At 34.9% G+C, this 24048-nt stretch overlaps 1 protein-coding gene across 1 annotated transcript in view; it reads right to left on the bottom strand.

Annotated features, from left to right (window-relative positions):
* Positions 1-24048, bottom strand: part of Smp_130440 (hypothetical protein) — a gene marked incomplete at its 5' end in the record, with an annotated part of 114414 nt that overhangs the window by 83041 nt on the left and 7325 nt on the right. The window contains 3 exons of the mRNA XM_018790086.1: positions 218-286; positions 3178-3285; positions 17119-17222. Of these exons, the coding sequence (XP_018646394.1) occupies positions 218-286; positions 3178-3285; positions 17119-17222 (281 nt within the window). The remainder of the gene's footprint in view (positions 1-217; positions 287-3177; positions 3286-17118; positions 17223-24048) is intronic.

The raw sequence follows: 24048 nt of genomic DNA, 5'->3' as shown, positions 1-24048 counted from the left end.
AGTTGATGTTCACTCTGGGAAGATTCAAACAATCAATACCGAATGAATTTAAACTTCACCCCATCGCACAAGCAAGTGGTTGTCAGAACTCAGTGGTCGAGTGGATAACGCGATGGCGTTTGAAGCGAGGGTACTGGGTTCGAGTCCCAGATGGATCATCAACTCTGAGATGCAGGTACATCCAGCTGACGAGTCCCAAATAGGACGAAACGCGCGTCCTGGATTCCACTACTAGCCACTATCCATCTCTGCTTACTATGATTAAATAGCCTAGATTCATCACAATGTCTCTGCCATGACAACTGAATTCAAGTCTCATTTGTTTTGCCACAGTAATGGTACGAATTTATAAAAATATATGTATGCCATAATCTTCTAAAATCTCAGTTTTGTATAACCTCCCATTAATCATAATTTGATATAAACAAAACATTTTTAACCCCATAAATAATAGATTAATCAATTATGAAATATATATATGACACTATAATAGTAATTTTGAATGTGTATGAAACAAATCGTAAATAGATGAATCGAACGCTTTTTACAGTGCGTTGTTAGACTAGTTTCATCAATCGCGAGCATATTAATGATGTATGAAATGTATAGATCTATGCATTAACAAGATAAGAAAATTAATATGATGAGCGATGTCTTAATTGATCGAAATGAGAGTGACCTACAAAATTAATTTATTAATATTAAATTTTCGGTTAATACTTCGTAAATAAGCGTTTTATTTTATTCGAAGAAAATCTGTTCTTCTAACTAGTGTGGTCTTATTCTTTGAATTCAGTTGATTGTGGACTTTATGTCGACAGTTGTATTTGGTGAGTAGATATCATTTGGGCGATTCGCATCATGGCATACCATCTGTTGAATAGCACTACATTTATTCATCTAACAAACCAAGCACTCGTTTATAATATCCTTCTCAAGACAAAAATAAACAATCCATAAGTAGCAGGTATACGGTTGTGGAGATTGTAGAGTTCCATTTAGGTCATGAACCTGTCAATGTTAGACCACCAGTGAAAACCTAGAAGCACTGGACGGCCGTTCCGTTAAATGAAACTTCATGATCTCCGTAAACCTTTACTAACAATTATCATATGTTCACTCACTGGTGACTAAATTCGAGAGGTAATTCTCGGAGTTATAATGAAGAACTATGACCAGTGGAGTTCAACCGTGTTGAGTTTGAGGCAGTTACCCACCGAGGGAAATGGAGGATGGCCGCTCGATGTCATAGGTCGATTGAAGTTACAAATTAACACCGTTAGATGCCGGCTGAATTGTTTATAGGTTAAGCATTCGCACGCAAGACCAAATGTTCTGAGTTCGAGTCCTGCGCGCAGAGCCATGGACACCCATTGCTGAGTCCCATACTAGGACGAGACGGCCATCCAGCGCTCCCAGGCTTTTAATGGTGGTATAACATTGGTCGACTCAAGATTTCAATAAAATTAGATAATATTTTTATTTTGCTTGTAAGGGAACCATAACATCCACACGTTTTCAAAGTCAGCCAGTCAATCGTGAACAAAGTAAAGCAGGTACATGTGTTTATCAGTTCAGGTTGTCACACCACATTGGCATGAAAAGATGAAATTGTTAAGACAAATCTTAGAGTAGTACAGGTGGTAGCAGCGTTAGTAGTGACATAAAAGATTAGACGCGGGAGATGTGATTCAATAAGAAAATACGGGTTAGTGGGATGATGTATAAACTGGGTAATCATTGAAGAACAAGAAGGACTATTCAGTTGTTTCGCCATCCTAGTTAGGAAATACTCACAGGTAGCAGCATACCGACTAGTTCACAAGGGATCTAGTCTACAGATATTCAGGTATTTTAAACATGGTACTATTAGGCCTCAATTCAAGGGTCCAAATTTTTGTGTTCAGTCAATTTATAATATAGCACGTGCTTCATGCGAAACTAAGAGGTCTAAATCGTGAACTCAATCTCATAAGTGGTTATGTGTAGATGAGAATATTGTAAATAATAAATGAGAACGTGAAAAGACATGTGTCAAAATTGATAGGAACGGTACTACTGAGAATCCATTTACTCTTTCTCTTCTCTTAAATATCAAGTTTTAAAGCCATAAGAAAATTCTTTTTAAATCCGTGAACTCATTTTTCTTTCTTGAATCATATTGTGTATGCTTTATCTTTTCCACTATTACTGCCGCTTCTATTACTACTGTTGAAACTATTACTAACTTATCTCCTTGAGTTGACATGGTGTGACAACTTGAACCAGAATATATATGTGCCAGGTTTTACGTTGCGCGATATAATAAACTGTAGCGTTTCCATAACTTATTAGTTACAGAAACAATTCGCAAATTAGTAAAATGAGAAACGATAGTTTAAATATTTTGCTTCATTATTTGTTATATTTTAGATTAAGGAGAAATTGTTTTAATATAAGTTGTACTACTGATAGATTGGATATTTTCCTTTTAAAAATCCAAGTAATCTTCTACCCGACACTTAAAGATTTGCATCATTTACTCAGGTTTGGATCTGTGTATCTGATCTTGGAGTCACAACACCTTAAGTGTGAAAGACTAGTGATGCGACAAGATTGTTCAAAAAGAAGTAGGTGCGATATTCGAACTTGCGACTAAATAGCTAAAATTCAGATCCCTTAAGCACTGAGTCACTCCTCCAGATTATACATACGAGTAAACGTGAGAAAAAGGTAGTTGTGGAGAGAAACAACTTAAACAATTAGTGAGAAGACACAACTATCCAATAAAAGGTTAATATATTTCGCACGACCGACGACAACAAATAATCGATTAAATAACAAAACTTTAATTTAAGATTTTGAGCGAATCGAATAAAACTAGTGCACAATTTCGAGAGACAAACCAATGAAAAAATATTATTCGTTGAATATAGAGAAAATGAAGAAAACATCTGATTCAACTGGTAAGACCAAAGAAAACGCATCTGTGGTAGTTAAAATCAGAATTATGTACACAGATGTATACATGATAATGGTTAGTTATTTAAACATGCTAACTGCTATAAATGATTAAATTTGATAAATCATTCAGTTAAGTATGATGTAAATCAATACATCACTGGGAGAGAGGGAGAGTAAGACATACAGACAGGAGGGAGTTCGAAAGACAGTTCTAATAGAAAATATATAACTTACCTTTACTTGAACTTGGTTCAATTAAAGATGTATAGGTAATTCCAGGAAATACTTGCACACCAAATAATAAAGCAACTTTTAGCAAGATACATTGAAGTGTTCGTATACCTGAAAGAAAAGGATGAAAGAGAAAAAGAAAACATTCTCAAGAAAAAGACAAATATGATAATATTTACAATCTCATATTTTAGGCACAGTACCCGGAGACTTCAAACGATAATCTTTTTTAAACCAATAAACATTCAAGAGAATCATACCGGCAATTAGTAACACGTTGTAAGCAATTTGTCTATTTCACTTAAACGGTAAATTGAAAATGTACCAACTTACACCAAAACTGTTATGTCCTTAGTTTATACGATTATCGCGTAATACGATTACCAATTTAGATACAACCGAACTAACGAGGCATACAGCAGTACAAGCAGCCTCAAGTTCCAATTGGTCTTTTTTCCTCCTAACCCTGCCTGTTAAGTCCAGAACGACACTCTCAGCCTCCGCGATACGAATCGTATATTTCAAACATACTTGGTTTGTATACACGCGAAATCAGACCACACCAACCATAAAATAGAAAGTAACATCTGTGCAACTCCGCCTGTAGCTCTTCTAGAGTTACTGCCGGTCCCAAGCCCGGGTAAAGGAGGAGGGTTGGGCATGGGGTTAGCGACCCCATCCCGTAGAAAAGCTAACTCGCTAAAAAAACGCTAACCAGAAAAAATAATTCAAACCATTTAAACTCTGCCCTGGGAGTTGAAGGAATAATTATGACGTCTCATGATGAAATCCGAAATTCTTCGGAAGTCACGAGACCGATGCACCTTCTAACAACCAGAGCAACACTTTTTATAGGTACATGGAACGTCCGGACAATGTGGGAGACAGGAAAGACTAGCCAAATAGCAATTGAAATGAGGAGATACAACTTGGCAGTACTCGGAATCAGCGAAACCCATTGGACACAAACTGGACAACAAAGGCTAGGTACAGGAGAGATGCTGCTGTACTCCGGTCACGAAGGGCAAAATGCTCCACACACTCAGGGAGTTGCTCTAATGCTGTCCAAAGAAGCACGAAATGCACTTGTGGGATGGGAATCTCATGGACCCAGGATAATCAAAGCATCATTCAGAACAAAGAAGAAAGGGATCACAATGAACGTTATCCAATGTTATGCACCCACCAATGATAGCAACGACGATGATAAAGATCAGTTCTATGAAAAGCTGCAATCAATTATAGAGAAGTGCTCACGAAAGGACCTCACCATCCTGATGGGAGATCTAAATGCTAAAGTTGGAGTGGACAACACAGGATATGAAGATGTAATTGGACGACATGGATTAGGAGAGAGAAATGAAAATGGGGAGAGACTTGCAAACGTATGTGCATTCAACAAATTGGTTATAGGCGGCACAATATTCCCACACAAGCGCATACACAAAGCTACATGGATCTCACCGGACCAAACCACAGAGAACCAGATAGATCACATCTGTATCAACCAAAAATTCCGAAGATCAATGGAAGATATGAGAACCCGGAGAGGAGCTGACATAGCTTCAGATCACCACCTGGTTGTGGCCAAGATGAGACTGAAGCTAAAGAAAGACTGGACAACTGGACAAACAGCACTACAAAGGTTCAATACAGCCTTCCTTCGAGATACTGACAAGCTCCATGAATTCAAGATAACTCTCAACAACAGGTTCCAGGCTCTACAGGATCTACTGAAAGAACAAGAAACTACTTTGGAGGACAACTGGAAAAGGATAAAAGAAGCACTAACTTCAACGTGCCAGGAGGTTCTTGGTCCTAAGAAGCATCATCACAAGGAATGGATCTCTATGGGAACCCTGGACAAAATTCAAGAAAGGAAGAACAAGAAACTAGCAATTAACAACAGCCGAACACGAGCAGAGAAAGTCAAAGCACAAGCAGACTACGCAGAAGCAAACAGGGAAGTGAAGAAGCATTAAAGCCGACAAGCAGAAATACATGGGAGAACTAGCAACGGCGGCAGAAAAAGCTGCAAGAGGAGGGAATATGAAACAACTATATGATACAACGAAGAAATTAGCAGGGAGATATAGCAAACCAGAGAGACCAGTCAAGGACAAAGAAGGAAAGACAGTCACTGAGACTCAAGAACAGAGGAAAAGATGGGCAGAATACTTCGAGGAACTGTTGAATAGACCAGCCCCATTGAATCCACCGAACATCGAAGCAGCCCACACTGACCTTCCAATAAATGTCACTCCACCAACGATCGAAGAAGTCAAGATGGCCATCAGACAAATCAAAAGTGGGAAGGCGGCAGGACCTGACAATATACCAGCAGAAGCACTGAAGTCAGACATTGAAATAACTGCAAATATGCTTCACCTTCTATTCAAGAAGATTTGGGAAGAGGAACAAGTGCCAATGGACTGGAAAGAAGGATATCTCATCGAGATAGCAAAGAAAGGAGATCTGAGCAAATGTGAGAACTACAGAGGCATCAGTTTGTTATCAGTACCAGGAAAAGTTTTCAACAGAGTGCTGCTGAATCGGATGAAAGACGCAGTAGACGCCGAACTTAGGGATCATCAGGCTGGATTCCGTAAGGATAGGTCGTGCACAGACCAGATTGCGACACTACAGATCATCGTGGAACAATCAGCTGAGTGGAACTCATCACTATACGTCAACTTCATTGACTATGAGAAGGCGTTCGACAGTGTGGACAGGAGAACATTATGGAAACTTCTTCGACACTATGGAGTTCCTGAAAAGATTGTCAACATTATCCAAAACTCATACGATGGACTACAGTGCAAAGTGGTGCATGGAGGACAGCTGACAGATGTATTTCCAGTAAGGACCGGAGTCAGACAAGGCTGTCTACTCTCCCCATTCCTCTTCCTTCTAGTGATTGACTGGATTATGAAGAATTCGACATCTGAGGGGAAATACGGAATACAATGGACTTCTCAGAATCAATTAGATGATTTGGACTTCGCAGATGACCTAGCCCTCCTCTCTCATACACACGAACAAATGCAGATGAAGACCGCAAATGTAGCAGCAGCCTCCGCATCGATAGGCCTCCACATTCACAAAGGAAAAAGCAAGATTCTCAAATGCAACACGGAGAACACCAACCCAATCACACTTGATGGCGAAACCCTGGAAGAGGTGGAAACATTCAAGTACCTGGGGAGCATCGTTGATAAACAAGGAGGATCGGATGCAGATGATAAGGCGAGGATTGGCAAAGCAAGGGCAGCATTTCTACAATTGAAGAACATATGGAACTCAAAACAACTGTCAACTAATTTCAAGGTCACAATCTTCAATACGAACGTCAAGACAGTCCTACTGTACGGAGCTGAAACGTGGAGAACTACTACGGCCATCATCAGGAAGGTACAAGTATTTATAAACAGTTGTCCACGTAAAATACTCAACATTCACTGGCCGGATACTATCAGCAACAGCGTTTTATGGGAGAGGACAAACCAGCCTCCAGCTGAAGAGGAAATTAGGAAAAGACGTTGGAAGTGGATAGGACATACATTGAGGAAATCACCAACGTGCATCACGACTCAATCCCTAACTTGGAATCCGGAAGGGAAGCGGAAAAGAGGAAGGCCAAGGAACACATTACGCCGGGAAATAGAAGCCGATATGAAAAGGATGAATAGCAACTGGGAAGAACTGGAAAGGAAGGCTCAGGACAGAGTTGGATGGAGAATGCTGGTGAGCGGCCTATGCTCCTTGACGAGGGGTAACAGGCGTAAGTAAGTAAGTAAGTAAGTAACATCTGTGCAAAATCGAGCCATAAGTGGCTGTGATTATGAGAAACTGGGACTAATAGATTGAGAATAACTTGAGAATAGTCAATCATATAACAGTAACCAATAGATCAATTAAGAGCTTATAATAGGAGGAATAGAAATATATATAGTTTCGTTTCTTAACAGTTATACAATAAGAATATATGTATAATATTAGTCCATAAATAGTTCCCAACAGTTAACATTCATTATTCTCGTCCGGATATAACAGAAATTATTAAAGATTCATAATTTGATTCAGTATTCTCATTTAAAAATTCGTACTTTCATAGAAAACCAATGTTTATTAGTAATTATGACTAATTATAGACACACAAAAACATGTATTCCCAATCAGTTACCTCAGCACTAAGGCGTGCCTGAGAAGATAGTTAAAATCATACGGAACTCCTATGATGGACTAAACTGCAAAGTCATGAATGAAGGACAACTCATTGACTCGTTCGAAGAAAAGGCAGGTGTCAGGCAAGGTTGCTTACTCTCACCCTTTCTCTTTCTCCTGGTGATCGACTGGATCATGAAGACATCAACATCTGGGGGGAATCACGGGACACGTTGGACAGTTAGGATGCAGCTAGACGATCTAGACTCCGCGGATGATCTGGCTCTTCTATCGCACACGCAACAACAAATGCAGGAGAAGACGACCAGTGTAGCAGCAGCAGTAGGTCTCAACATACACAAAGGGAAAAGCAAGACTCCGATACAACACAACATACACCAATCAAATCACACTTGACGGAGAAGCTTTGGAGGATGTAAAAGCCTTTATACATCTGGGCAGCATCATTGGTGAACACGGTGGATCTGACGCAGATGTGAAGGCAGGAATCGGCAAAGCAAGAACAGAATCTTTACAACTAAAGAACATCATGAACTCAAAACAATTGTCAACCAACACCAAAGTCAGAATTTTCAATACAAATGTCAAGACGGTTCTACTGTATGGGGAGGAAACTTGGAGAACTACGAAAGCCGTCATCCAGAATATAAAAGTGTTTATTAACAGTTGTCTACGCAAAATACTTCGGATCCGTTGGCCAGACACTATCAACAACGGCCTACTGTAAAAGAGAACAAACCAGATTCTAGTGCAGGCAGAAATCAGGAAGAAGCACTGGAAGTGGATAGGACACGCATTGAGGAAAGCACCCAATTGTGTCACAAGGCAAGCCCCCACATGGAGTCCTCAAGGCCAAAGGAGAAGAGAACTGGAAACAGACATGAGAAGAATGAATAACAATTGGATCGAAATAGGAAGGAAAGCCCAGGACAGAGTGGGTTGGAGAATGCTGGTCGGCGGTCTATGTTCCATTGGGGGTAACAGGCGTAAGTAAGTTAATACAATTAAATATGAAGTGTATATAATATGATTAATTGTTTAAACCGTAAAAATATTCTATTCTAAGTACATTGTTTCTTTACTTATTCAGTGAAACGGAAACGAAATTGTATTTTGGTTCAAAGCACATTTCGGGGTGCGTGGTCTATCGCTGCGTGCTTCGATATCTTGGTCATGTCAGATGAGTCGTGGTGCAAATTGCGGTGTTTGAGTCTTGATGTGATGTGCGACCCGTTCTGAAGACCATATCAGGCGGGGAGTTTGACTAGTTGCTCCCAAATGCCCTGGTACGGCCTAGAGTGGGGAGAGTCCGCTCTCCCTCTCCAAATGCTCTCACATGGCCACGCGAATATATAGCCTCTACCAGGGAAGTCCTACTCACTGCCTTCTCGTGGCGGGGGTGTTGTTTACGAAAGTGAGAGGACGAGAAGCGAATGTCCGGCGCTTTAACCGGGTTGGTGGATGTGCATTGTCCACCTAGGGGAGTTAGAAAACCCTGATTCCAAACCAATGGTGCACGTGGGCTCCAGGATCCTGATGGAACGAATGGCGTATGAACCTATTGTTGGTCACCGGCTACCATGAGAATGCATCTCCTCACGATGCTCCACTGCCTTGTGGATCAGACCTTTAGGTCAAAGACTCGGGGTGTGGCCCCCTAAGAAAACCACCTGCTTCAGTTTGGGCACCTGGACAGTATCACAGCCCTCACACAAATCAAATGAGATTTGTGAGGCGCATATTTATCTGGTGCTTTTTGTACCAATATTTATGTGTTTAAATAAATAAAAATTCTAAGTACATAATTGATATGTCTGCTATATGAACCTTTGACCCGATCTCTTAATTAATCGCGACAACCTCAAGATGAATCCACACGACAACTATATTTAAGTATTCAACAACTGGTTATAGATGAAAAAGTTGCGTCGACTGTTCCAGTATAAATATTCACCTTTTCAAGTAATATAACACTAATATATAGCCGTTCCATAAACTACGAAATGAACAATGTATTCCAATTGGACAACTTATGTAGTGTATTCCAAGGAAAACTATAGCTCAAACTATTAATACTAATGTATTTCTGATTTAATTGCGATAAGCTTCTTAAAGCATATTGTAACATTCGTTTATGTACATTAGCCTTCTCGAATGGATTTTATGCAGGTATTTAATCAGAAATGCAGTTTATTTATTAAATTGTAAAAATAAAACAAATTTAGGAATTTATTGAAAATTTCATAAAAATTTTATCATCAGTACTTTTCAAATGGAAAACAAGATAAAGAAAAATATATTGAATCGAACTCACACACACACATACACACTATTACTACCACTAATGTGATTGAGTATGAATCCAACAAACAATCCATTAGGGTTTTCAATTTTTTTAATGACAAGAAAGAAAACAAGTGATTGAATAATAGTAATATCTGACAAGAATAATTTACCAATATATAATGATTGATAATTTTGGAGAATATACACTATGAACATGATAAGTTCATGAAGTTTATTTTATGAAGAAAAAAAAAGATGATACTACTACTACTACTACTAATAGTAATAATAATAATAAATATTCATTTATATTAACTACTGAAATGAAAATAAATTCATAGAATGATGATTTACAGTTATTAAAAACATGTATACACATATGCATATAAACATGAATAAACATAAATGATGAGTGAAATACACAAATTACACATATAGGTATCTATATATACATATCAATGTGTAATCAATTTGATAATATATATATATATATATATATATATATATATATATATATAGTAATCATTGATAACCTTTTGTTATCCCAATCCTATACATTCAATTATGTCAATTGTTCTATACTATTCATTACCCCAATGCTAAAACTCTAATACATATTCGATTGTAAGCAGCTGATGAGAAACCACGAAATATAATGAATTCATACTATTCTGCATCAATGTTTGTTCTGTCTTTATTTAAATTCATAAAGGGAACTAACTGCATGAAATTTGATCGGGATCGTGGATGCTCACTGCTGAGGAGTCCCATAATAGGGCGAAACGGCCGTCCAGTGCTTCCAGGTTTTCGATGGTGGTCTAGCTTCAAATGACTCATGATTTCAACTGTGAAAATACTAAATTCTCCACAAAACCCCCTCTGATCAATACTTAAATCATTTATTATAATAATTATTAATATTTGAAAAATTTAACGGGATAATACTTTATGTTCAGTTGTCAATTTTATGTATTCGTAATTTAATTTAGATTAAATTATTTCACTATAATGAAATTATTTTTCATCATTGAGAAAAAAAGGTAGTTAGGTGAACATGTATTCTGTTGGCTAACCAATCAGAATTTTAAAAAAGTAGGTATTGGATTTTTGCAAAATGTAATGACGGAAAAGTTTGTACAATGAATTAGGAACTAAGCAAAACGTATTAATATTTGATCTTTAAGAGAATTAAAATTGGTAAGTATGGTGTTATATCCTGGTGAAGACATAAGTACGGGTAACTCCCAGGACCTATTAATGGATTATTATTCTATATATATTCTTATTGTTTAACCATTGAGTAATTACGTTATGTATATCTAGATTCATCTTATTATAAGCTTCATTTTGACTTATGAATTATTATTATACAATTTACAGTCCATAAATTATATTCACTTTATTGATTATTGTCTCCCGCGTTCACGGTCACATTTGGCTTGATCTTGTACGAATATTATTTTCTATTTTATGATGTGATGCGGTCTGTATGCCTAATATATAAACCGAATATGCTTGAAATAAATGATTCGCATAGATTCCTATAGCAGAAGCTGTAATTGGTGTTCCGGACTCAATTGGAAGGGCTAGGCGGACAAGGGACCAATAAGGACGCTAGATTGCTCATACCAGTTGAACGTCATTGATTTGTTACAGTGTTAAGATCAGAAAAGACGTATTCTGATTAGTGGATAATCCACGTAATAAAAAGCCGGACATAAGATCATAACGAATTGGCGTACGGCCTTCTATTTTCATAAAGTCACAACATATGGAAAGATCACAGAAGAAGGACTATCATTAATCAAATTTTAAAGACAACCTAAGGGCCCTTGAATCAAAGAACTAACTGCATAATCATTTCTCTATATAACTAAAAAGCATTCCTTCCATTCTATTACTAATTATATCACCTAACTCCTCAAGCAAATCACCTAACAGTGAATCTTAATCCTAAGACAAACCTCTAATACTAATTTTTTGGTTTTATAGAATAAATTGTTTATTTCAGTCAGTCATCTACAATATAGAACCAGACACATATATGCATCGGTCCAAGTTGCCACACGTTTTGGTTTGGTCACCCCTAACTCTCTTCCAACTATCCCCAATAATAGTCAGCATAACGCGTCGTGGTAATCGGTGTTCAGGCATACGTAACACATGGCCCAACCAGCTCAGTCGATGTAGATTCACAACCTCATCAACTGATTTACCACCATTACCTAATACCCTGTGTCTAACCTCACCATTACTTACCCTGTGATCCCAGAAAATGCGAGCAATATTTCTAAGACATCAGTCATCAAGTACTAGTAACCTACAAGTATCTTCTACTCTTAATGGTCATGTTTCGCTTTCGTTATAGGCGAGGTAAGTTGGCAAAAGCCAAATGAGCATTGTGAATCCGTGTAGAGATTTTGTCAGACACCAACCCATTAGGACTGATCAGACTTCCAAGATAAGTAAAGTTTTCAACGCGTCCGACTACTTCACTCCCTAGCCTTAGTTCAGGTGTTGACGCAGCCCAGTCTTGGAGCAACAACTTGCATTTAGAGGAGGAGAAACGCATTCCAAACATCCCGGCATTGTTGCTCAGTTCTACCAAAACACCCTGCATTTTATCATCGTCTTCACCAAACAGGACTATGTCATCTGTGTATTCTAGGTCAATAAGTGGACCTCCTGGTAGGAGGTCAATTCCTGAAAATTCAGTCGAAGTGGAAGTTATTTCCAGCAGTAGGTCTATGATGAAATCAAACAAAAATGGAGATGGTGGACAGCCTTGCCGGACACCACTTGAGGATGCAAAATCAGATGACAGTTGGCCAATTGGAATTCTGATTGGCTAAAAACTGGCTACAATTTCTCAAGGAATCGCTGGTCGTCAGGTATAGCAAAATAAATGATAAAATCACAAATTGAAGATATTAAAACGTAATAAGATAAAATTTAAAATGAAAAACAATACATAAGCAATTGAAAGACCTATAGTTGTCTTTGAGTAATACTTTCTTAAACCATACGCGATGATACATACGAGTCTATAAGCGCGGAAACTCAAGTGGAAGTTATTATATCAGAATCTAAGTAGTAGATTATATTATTTAAATGTAGAAAATAAACATAGAAATATAAACCCGCAGACCAAGAAGTTTATGGAGTAGCTCAGATAAACAGATAATTAATACAAGAGAGTATATGGACAAGTCAACTGAAATGTCTCTATGACACAGGTGTCAATAGTACTGAAAAAATTGGTTGATTTACTATTATAGATATGATTCAGTCAAGATTGCCAACCAAACAAAACATACCCAAGTTCACAGCCTCCTGTACATTGTTTCCAGCTAGATAATACCAAAAAGAGATTGATCTCGTTGAAGGTCATAAAGTTAATTATAGAATAAGCAGATATTCGAAATAAGTTTCCCACATCATATTTTAATCTTCGAGGTAAAACAGGAGCGTCTAGAACTATAGGAATGACTGTTTTTGAATTTTCAGTCCCGTGATAGAATCACAGATTGAGAAAGGATGGAACTTTAGATAAAGTAGTTATGTGGAGATTATGTTACTTCATAGGTATTGGTCACGGAGTGACCTCAGTTTTGGTTACATGTGGATGAATATTTTGTCCTAGAGGAAATCTCACTGTTTTTGAACTTGATTAACCAAATTATTATTAACATTATTAACTTCTTCTTGAAGCACAAAGCCAGTCGTAAGTTCAGAGTTAAACTAATCCTGTACTTCAAACTTTCATATTTCTGCCTTCTGGTTCCATTAGCAGCAAAAGCATCAACGATTAACGAAGTTCGGTCGGTTCGGAAGCCAGTGTCGTAAACGTTCAGTGTACAGGACTTATTAGTATATGAGACATTCGTATAATAAAGCGATGGAGATATGTTGCTCAAGCTTAGTCAGCCCATAATGAGTAGGAAACAGGGCGTAAACTCACAAACCACCTACCTTTATTTAACTCTTTTACATTTTATTGTTCTAAACACGTTTGATTTCATCTGGTTGTTCATTAAAGTATTCATATCGTCAGTCCATATTATTACTATTTTTTATTAGCATTATTAGCATTTTGTTAGATTTTTGTTCACTTTGAACTATCTTTTATGAAACGTGAAAATTCAGACCAGTAAAAAATTTGTTCTATATGCTATATTTGTATCATTTGATTGAAAAAAGGGGTAGAAAACAACCAATGTGACAAAATGATATGAAGGAGAGTGGGAGTAAAATAAGTGCTCAATTTATTGGAAAAATGATATGGTGAAATCAACTGTATCAAATATCCGTTCCGGTCAGTTTGGATACCATTGAATTATGTTAGTAAATGCGGTCAATATACAGTAATAATAATAATAATAATGGTAATAACAATGATATTGTTATTATGCGATGACTACATAAAACATATAAAATAATGTTTGAACTGATGAACTACACAATAAACTGAAACTCATTTTTGTTTAGATTCAAAACTCATTTCAGCATTTAGTAGGGCACAATAAATATAGGGTATGTGGGAATGAATACGTGAGTAGGAGAGAATGAAAATTGAATATATAGTATTGATTCGTAATTTCCTATTTTAAATTGGATTATTGAATGATTTTATATGTATTCCAAAAATTTCTCTGAAAAATTATTACGACTGTCTCTGCAACTCAAGCTAAACGAATTAAAAAGGTGAAATAATGTAGACGAAAATGAATGGTAGATATGTACTTAGAACAACACATTTAGGTGAACAATATAACTTTCGATTAGATGGTCATCCAACTATGCTCTAATGTAAGTGAATATTTATATGGGTATATGAAAATATTAAACCAATCAAGGCAATGAGTCAGTAATCACAATGAAACAGACAGAATCAATACACATAATAGGGAAAAAGTACAATTTGATAGTAATAAAAAGGTTGTGATCAATAGAGTCCAACTTTGTCAGGTGTGAGTAAAGTACCCACCCAAGACAATATAAGATGGTCATGCAATATCGTAGATTGATTGGAGTTGGATTTGTGTACTACCGGATCTCCGCTTTGTGGTCTGGAGCAAAAGAGTTCGCGCGCGACATCGAAGGTACTTGGTTCGATTCCAGCATGCGGGATCGCAGATGAGCACTGCTGATGGGCCTACACTAGAACCAAACGCAAATCCAGTGCTTCCAGGTTTGCAGTAGTTGTCTAACTTAGATCGGTTCATGATTTTAACAAGTCAACAATCTGAGCAACGCCATGCTGACAATTAAATAATGAAAATTCCAATCAACAGTTCAATATAGGAAGTAAGTCAAATTTAGATAAATAGACTTCGGAGTAGTAATCACAAAAATTATCAAAATTACGTAATAAAAAGTGTGCGAATAATCGGATAGTGAAGAATATATACGAGAGGTGACAGACGACAAAAGAATACAGAATGTGAACAAAATAAATAAAACCGTTTATTTATTCATGTCCCACCAAGGAAAGGACGGAGGTATCGCAAATAAGCTAGGAGTCGTATGCCAGAACGAAACGGCCGTCCAGTGCTTCCAGGTTTTCAATGGTGGTCTAACATCGATCGGTTCATGATCTCAATTAAAACTCAGAAATCTCCACAACCCTAAACTGATACCGTTGTATGTGTTTATCTGTGACATAATAATCTACACTAATACTGTTTTAATTTTCATAGATCATTTCAACAGAAATACATACATACAAACAATTACACATTTCATCTTTCTTATTGAACACTAGTCTGGAGTTGAAATAAAACTTTAATCATACAATAACGCATGAGCATGTACGCATATATATATATATATATATATATATATACAAAATTTTGGTCGGGTAGTAATCAACTTTATCCAGATAATTGATTGTTTCCCTCTCTTCCGCGCTCTCAGTTTCTTTTTGTCGACAAAGAAAGTATCTTTTCAGTAAAAATATTTACAGCCTTAGAATAACATAGGTAGCTAGGCAGAGAGCAAAAGCAAGAGAGACCAAAAAAATTAAGTAAATAAAGTAAATGAACGAGAGGATTGAGGATACTTCATATATTCATTAAAGTCAATCGAGCAGAAATAAAAATACATATAAGCGGATTAATAATAATAATAGGCGAAACTATAAGTTATGGACGAACCAATCAGACTTAGGATGACAGATCTCGGATTTTGGCGCGAAATCCATCCACTCATTTGTCTAAATAGAGTTTTGGCATTTTATCTGGTGCCAGTTCGTGATGAAAACAGTGAATCTAATTTCTAATCCTAACCATCAATCGTAAATCATAATCCTTATTTTACACACCTATTTTACAACCCTCATTTAGCCCCAGTAAGTAGGTGGACATTCTCAAGGTCACTTTAGCGTCGCTCAAAGGTCGTCCATCTAATAATAATAATGTTAAATTTAAACGGTTGAATGTCTCGGGAATTTGTTGTTAATCAAATTAGTGTTTAACGTTTGCTAGGAAGTTGAATTTTTTCAAAGAAAAACAATTCAATTACACATATATATAATAGAAATCCTATTTAATCTCAATCGAGTTGTGTTGTGTAATGTTGTTGTGAATATGGAATGAAAACTTGAATTGAACCAACATAAAATATAAATAAGGAGGTTATCTTTATTGGAAGTCATTTTATTAAAATGTTATTTTTCTAAAAATATATTAAGACGTCTACGATTGGTGTAATACACTTGTCCGATTTCTAGTCCAAGTAATTTTTATTCTGTTTTTATAAGAAACATGCCAGATTTATACTTCTTATCGTTGATAGACCACAATTACAACATATAATTTACATGCGCAAGACGGGAAAAAAACAAAATTGGTTTGAAAGTAGAATTAGGTATTTTTACGTGTCATAGTTTACATCACGATAGTCAAATACTGAAAACCAAAAGACAATGTACAGTTATTTTATTTTAGTACCAGGTTATGTAGTGGTGCTTATCCACGAACTTATAGCAAATAGAACCAAGAACCTACAGTGTCGCGGCGAATACTTAACTTTTAGACCACTAAGCTGGTTTACATGTCCAGCTTCATTGAATATGCACCATTGCGTATCCATATACAATGAAAGTGAATGATATTCTGTAAAATTTAAACGGTTCGACTATAAATTTTCCTTTACACTGTGAAATCTGTAACCCATTACACATTAATGGTTACAATTTTTTTGAAAACTCACTGATTAGAGAAGTTTTTATCAACACAAAGTTCTTAAGAGACAGAACTTTACAACTAAACTATCCATGCAGTCAATCATACACTAATCAAAAGAACTCAGCATCACAGAATACTACTTACTTACTTTTCCAATAAGTAGTTTGTGCCAAATAGAATGAACTTTTCTGACCCCATTGAGAGGATATATTTTAAAGATTATTATTAAAATACATTTGTGGCATAAAGCATTAAAAAAATGATACAACCATACATCATCACTTACTAATGTGATCGATTGAGCCAGCACAAAATTTTCCAAAGAATGTCTTTGCCCCCAATGCTTTTAAATCCTCAATGAGATAAGGCCATAAATGTAGTACGTTATTTCTAGAAAAAAAAAAAAAAATTGTATATAAACGGTATCATATGTGACTCAGTAGCTAATCAAATATTTATGTGTAAACAACATTGATCTGAAATGTTTTATTGTGAAGAAGAGTTTAGCTGGCTGCTAAACTATAAATAACTGATGATATGTATTCGATAAGACTATGAAATTATCCAGAATAAATAACCGAAAGAATATTGTTACATATTTCACTATACAAAATTCATTTCGGTGATGATTACATCAGGAGTGATAACAGAAAAAACTCCAATTTTAGTCAGAATACTGAATGAGATAAATCTAAAAAGTTTAATAATTTATACGGATTAATGTACTTTATAAATGTAATCTGTAGTATACCAGAAACAAGTTAAAAACCTTATATAAAGAGTAAAGTAACCAACAGTAATAGGGATAGATACACTGGATATCAACATATAAAAAGTAAAGTATATTCAACCTCATATAAAAACTAGTAAGATTGTGATTAGAGTAAATACTATAAGAAACACATTCAAGTGGACAGGAAGGAGTGTTGATGTGGTATATTCATAATCTATCATATATGAATAGAAAAACTGATATTAATAAGTCCAAATATATTGTAAATTATAATTTTATGTTAAATTAAATGAAATGATAGTTTAAGAGAAGGAACCTAATGATAAGGTATGTCTAAAGAAAATAACTCAGATGTTTAAATTCTTTCTAAGTTCAAGAGAAAGAAGAAGAAATTAAAAACTTTCTCTACGAAAGATGCAAATAAACACTAACACTAATATATGTTCCTTTGTTACTTAACAAAGTAAATGAAGTAAGTTTCCCACAGATTTGAACAACGGAAAAATACAAACTAATGTTATTCTTGGCAAATTTAATCACTTCAATCCACTCCGTTTAGGTTTCATACCTCTCATGGGGCATCAACTGCTGACTAGGGATTTCTAATCAAATCTAACGTGGACTCTCCTTTCCAATTGTAGCCAAGTGCTATTCACACTTTCGATATTTGTCTCCCATTTCTAGAGCCACATATAGTCAAAACTGAGGATTCCAATTTAGGGATTGCGCTGTAATGTAGTTCAATGGTTTCTGCTAAGTGTTTCCTCTCCATCTCGAGCATCCCTTTTTTAGTTTTCTCTTCAGAAAGACTGTTCTCTGCCACAGTAGGTTATTGCTAATGGTGTCTAAATAGCAGATCCGGAGTATATTGTGTAGACAGTTGTTTAAAAATACCTATACATTTTTGGAGATGGCTATAATAATTCTTTAGGTTCCAACTTCGTGTAGTAGAACTGTTTTGAAACTAGTGTTGAAAGTTCTGATTTTGGTTTTAAGTGATGGTTGATTTAAGTTTCAGATATTCTGCGACTTCAGCAATAGTGAACTTATTTTGAAATTAGTGCTTTCAAAACTTCACTGATTCCTCTGTGTTTATCAGTGATGCTACCGGGTACGTAACATTTTCCATCCCTTCCACAGTTTTCTCATCAAATGTGATTTGGTAGATCCAATATAGATCAGAGGGGGTAGAGATATCAACTCACTGAAGACAATTGGTGAGCGGTCGCTCAAAATCGTGGATTGGTTGAAGTTAGACATTAACACCGTTGTATGCCGGCCATCTCAGTGGTCTATCGGTTAAGGGCTCCGGCTCGAGACTGGTAGGTCCAGGGTTCGAATCTCGCGAGTGCGGGATCGTGGATGCGCACTGCTGAGGAGTCCCATAATAGGACGAAACGGCCGTCCAGTGCTTCCAGGTTTTCGATGGTGGTCTAGCTTCAATTGACCCATGATTTCAACTATGAAAATTCAATATACACAAATGTTTGTTGCAAATATTTATTGTTGACAAATCTTTCATTATTATTGACTATTTTGATAATGATAAAAATCAATTTATGTAAAAAAAACCCTCATATCGATATAGTTATTAATTGCTTCGAGTTTTGTGAGAAAAAAATCAACCGACAAACCGGCACTAAAAATATGACTAAAATCTATGGAGGAAACAGAAAAATACTGACACTCATGAAGAAAAATATAGAACTATTAAATATACGATTTAAGTTGCCAGTCATACAACTTACTAGTGTAAAATACATAGTACTTTGAATGGAAAATAAAACATGTAAAGTATAGTACTAGTGACTTTATTGCCTAAACTACCCTGAATTTTAACCAATAAGCAACCGGTTCAAAATCTGCTCCATCTACTACGGTTTGATAGAGCAACAAGTTGTATATGATGATGGTTCTCAAATATAAAAGATACCAATTTAGCTTAAAATCAAGTTGATAAACAAACAAGCACGTGATAAGTGAGCTATGCATTTAAGAAAACCAAGTCAGCTGTAAACAACATGTTGATCACGAATTAACTGAAACCAGAAACATCAATCATGTCAAACGATAGCAACGTTGTCATCAGACGTATGTAGTTGGAAATCGCCTTTGGAATTCTGTTAAAGAAGTAAATTCATTAGATTAGGATATATGCGCATATTACATTACTGTGCTGATCGATATGAGCAGTTACCAACTATTCACAGCGTTCAGAAATATACTTCGTATAATTAAAATGATCAACTTGCATTCATTAAGTTGCAAAGTTCGAACCCTGCTCTACTGATTTCAATATAGACAGGTATATAGAATCATTAGGACTCGTTACAAAAGTGTGGGTCTAAATTGACTACATTAAAGTGTATTTGGTCACTAAATGATATTACAGTATGAAGAACAAAACAAACACTAATTACTCTTTCTTCCCCTCCTCACAAATAAAATGAATCTAATCGAAGCGAATATATATTAAACAAGAAATTTCACACCAACTTTAACACAATAAGCTAACTTGAAATAATACGAATATTATATTTTTTCTAGATATTAATATAATAAGTCTATAACGATTCCATTAAAGGATTTTTTCATCTCGTACAGTAAAATCCATTTTTAATCTAACAAAATACGCGTTTTATCCTCTTTAGGAATTGTCAGCTGGGTTCACCTGCATTCCCGTATCTATATTTCCACTGCAACTCATAGCCTTCCTAATAATGATATAAATATCACACCCGTTAAACAATTTAGTCTCTATATAGACTCAGTAGATCAGTGAATGGCTCATTGGGCGTTCAAGCGAAAGACTTATGCAGATGTATTCACTCTGTGTCTTCTTTTAGATTATGAGTATTAAAATTAGCTTATACCTTCTATTCCGCGAATTCATTCTTTCTCTTCGAATCATATTGTTTGTGTCTCATCATTTCCGCTTCCAATGATACCATTACTACTTATACTAACTTATAATTTGTCTTGGTAACTTCATCACCTTTTCATAACATGAAAACATGAACCAATAAACGAATGTTTCAAGTTCTTAGTTGTTCAAAACAAACTGACTAAGTGCTATTTAGTTTTCAGTAATGTTCCCCAAAATAATATCAGTCCATGATAGGAAATATCTTAAAATCTGAAGAATTTTTGACAAAATTCATGTCTTTAATACTTGAACAGGTTCATCAGACTGAAGAGAGTTAATTTTTGTTTAATTTAACAATCAATTACTTATGTTACCAGTCCTGGGTTCAAATCCCGCGAGGCGGGATCGTGGATGCGCACTGCTGAGGAGTCCCACAATAGGACGAAACGGCCATCCAGTGCTTCCAGGTTTTCCATGGTGGTCTAACTTCAATCGACTCATGATCTTAACTACATAAAAAGTTTGCAAATATTGTAAATTTCTACAGATTTCAGATCAAGTGTAAACAACACTGTTGAAATTTATTATATCAGTATACTAAATGTTATATGAAGAGAGAAAAAAAAAGCCAAGCATTTTATATGTAAGTAATTAATGAAAATTTATCAAGCTTTATGATAATACTTTACAAGATGAGATAATGAATGTGTTAGTTGCGTTTCAGCTAGTTGACAATAGCCGGTATTATTTATCATTATTATTATTATTATTATTAAAATAAGATCGCTTTTGATGACAAAAATAAAACACTTTATTAATACTTTTGGAAAGTATAAATGATGATAGAGAATAAAGAAGAATAAAGTAAGAAGTAAACAAGAAATAGCTCATTGAACATGAATGTGGTCTAGGAATGAACAAGTAATAATTCATTACTTCATTGGTATATATTAAAAAGACATTTCAGTAATTTGCTTCATATCAAACACTTAAATACACAAACTAATATAAATCATGTGATAAGAAATTGTCAGATTTGTAAGTAAATTATTTTTTTTTTAAAAGAAAGATTTACTCTATTAATAAAAGCATATTATTTGTCATGTTACTTTAATGATGATTTGTTAATTATGTAACAATGTTTTTATAAAAGGATTTACTTTTAGTTGTTTTTTTCTAAATTCATGATACAATTTTGAAGAGACAATGTATTTAAACTGTTTAATAATGTTATAAGCAGAGATAGATGATGACTAACGGTGCGTTTCCTCCTGTTTAGGAATCGTCAGCTGGATGTTATGTCATTAGAATTGTGATTTGAATGTTTCAACTGATTAAGTAGCATGTTCAAACTCATTCTATTTGTTTAATTCAGACTAGTAGTATAGTATATCTTTCTTATGTGAAATTAAATATTTCTCTGAGGTTGTTGCACAAACGTTTACGTAATAACCGATTTGCAAAAAATTTACATTAACTGGAGGTTCATTGTAAGAGATGGTTAGGAAAAGCCCAGATCATTAAAATTAGGTTGACTAAGCTATAATATGTACTGATTACGTGATGAAATAGTCAAACACTTACAGAGACCTCATCACTATTACTCTTTTCTATATTTTATTCCATAGAAAATTAAATGACCATATTTTCTCAAATATAAGATTTCTTATCGTCTGAATTAATCCAATGTATTTTTGACAATGTGAAACGATATGTTAGGGCTTTTAGTAAACTGTTTAGTTACTTAATTTCTAGATACACTCAGAGGATTATATACTGCTATGGAAACCAGGGGAGTTTTGGGGAAGATAGTAAAAGCACAACTTTTTTGAAGTAAGGTTTCTTCTTGTTTTCATTTATTTTGTCTGGAAAACTGAAACTGAAATAGATTAGAGGTATAAAGTTTTCTTAACAATAAGAAATCAACTTTAAATCACTGCGTTGTAAGTCCGTAAACAAAAAATATCTATTTCAGTTTGAGTATTTGGTTAGTAATATCGTTACCACTCATACAAAGCAGGATTAAGTAGAAAAAATTCATGAATTTTCGACAGTCCTGTTTTTAATCACATGTTAGGTATTGTATGTAAGTACATGACTATGCAAACGTTCCAGACTAGAATAAGGTAGTTATTTAGTGATTCATGAATCTTGATGGTTAACCAACTGATATAAATTTATAATGAAAATGACATTAAAATTATACAAAATCTAAATACCAACGAGAAAATTACCGCTATCAATTATTCAACGTATCATTTTATATATCTAATTTCATAATAAGTAGCTTGAAAGAATTTATTAAGAATAAAACAATGCTAAAAAAATTTGCTTAGTAGAAAGTATTCACCCTTTCATAGGCTGAAAAAGAAACGATTAGTAGATTTTATATAAACTATTAAAGAAAACAGATAATATGTATTTAACAAAAAGAATTGTACATATAGACTTTATATCAAAGTTAAGTTTTAAGTGAATTATCGATTTGAAAGATGTAGAATAACTTAAAGGAATTCTAAATATGCTCAATTTTCGAAAGGATTAACCATTAATCTATTATTATTAAATAAGATGTTTACATTATGTAATCAGTTTTAATGTCAAGGACAAAAAAAATGAAATTATTGCATTTAAGAAAAATAAATAAATAAATTTCTACAGAATACATGGTAGTGATAAAAATTATTCTTACAATTAATGGTTATTATTAAACATTTTATAGAAAAAAATTTTCTACTTTATTACCCCTAATTATATGTATAAATTATGTTCAACTAAAGTTTTAAAATGTAACATTATTGAAATGGTAATTGTGAAAAAACAAACAAACTCTATTGTAATAATATTTAGTATTAAAAATGTTATACATACTGCACAAATGAAAATAGTGTATTGTACATATTCACAGTTCTTTACTTGATTTCATAATACAATTGAAATTATACTTTAAACTGTAAATGAATAATTGAGATTTATTATTAACCTGGATAGATTGGATAAATTATAATACAGTCAGTCAGTCAGTTACAACGTAGAACTTCGTACATATGTACATTAGTTCGAGTTGCCATACCACATTAGCACAGAGATGAAGTTGTCGATTCAAATCCCATAGTGGTAGAAGTAGTAGGAGTATAAGTATTATGTGAAAGATAAGGGTTTGAAGATGTTATTCAAGGAGTATAATCCGGTGAAATAAATTTGGAAAGAGAAAAAGGATACGGACATGAAGAATTCAGAAGTCTAGAATTTGGGAGAACACAAAGAGTGGATGCACCTTCGCCATTACAAACGATTTTGAGCCATGTCATTCAAGGTCTCTATCCATCGGTTGCTATCATCTCGCGAATCCCAACCAGGTAGTCTACACCTACCAATATGGCTCAGGCCACTTGTCAGTGACTTCATGGATCTGTGCCACGTTTTGGTCTGGCCGCCCCTAGCTAAATTATAATACAATGTTGTTCAGTGTTAAATTAATACTGTGTAAATTGGAGAATTATTCATTTGACTTTGAACAGTTAGTTTATAAGTGGGTTGTTTGTGGAGAATTTTTAGTAATTTTTTTTATATAGTTGAAATCATGAGTCAATTGAAGCTAGGCCACCATGGAAAAC

The sequence above is a fragment of the Schistosoma mansoni genome (assembly GCF_000237925.1).
Source record: "Schistosoma mansoni, WGS project CABG00000000 data, supercontig 0126, strain Puerto Rico, whole genome shotgun sequence".
Lineage (NCBI taxonomy): Eukaryota > Metazoa > Platyhelminthes > Trematoda > Strigeidida > Schistosomatidae > Schistosoma > Schistosoma mansoni.
Note: the sequence above shows the minus strand (reverse complement) of the source record. Positions and strands in the feature narration are given on the sequence as shown.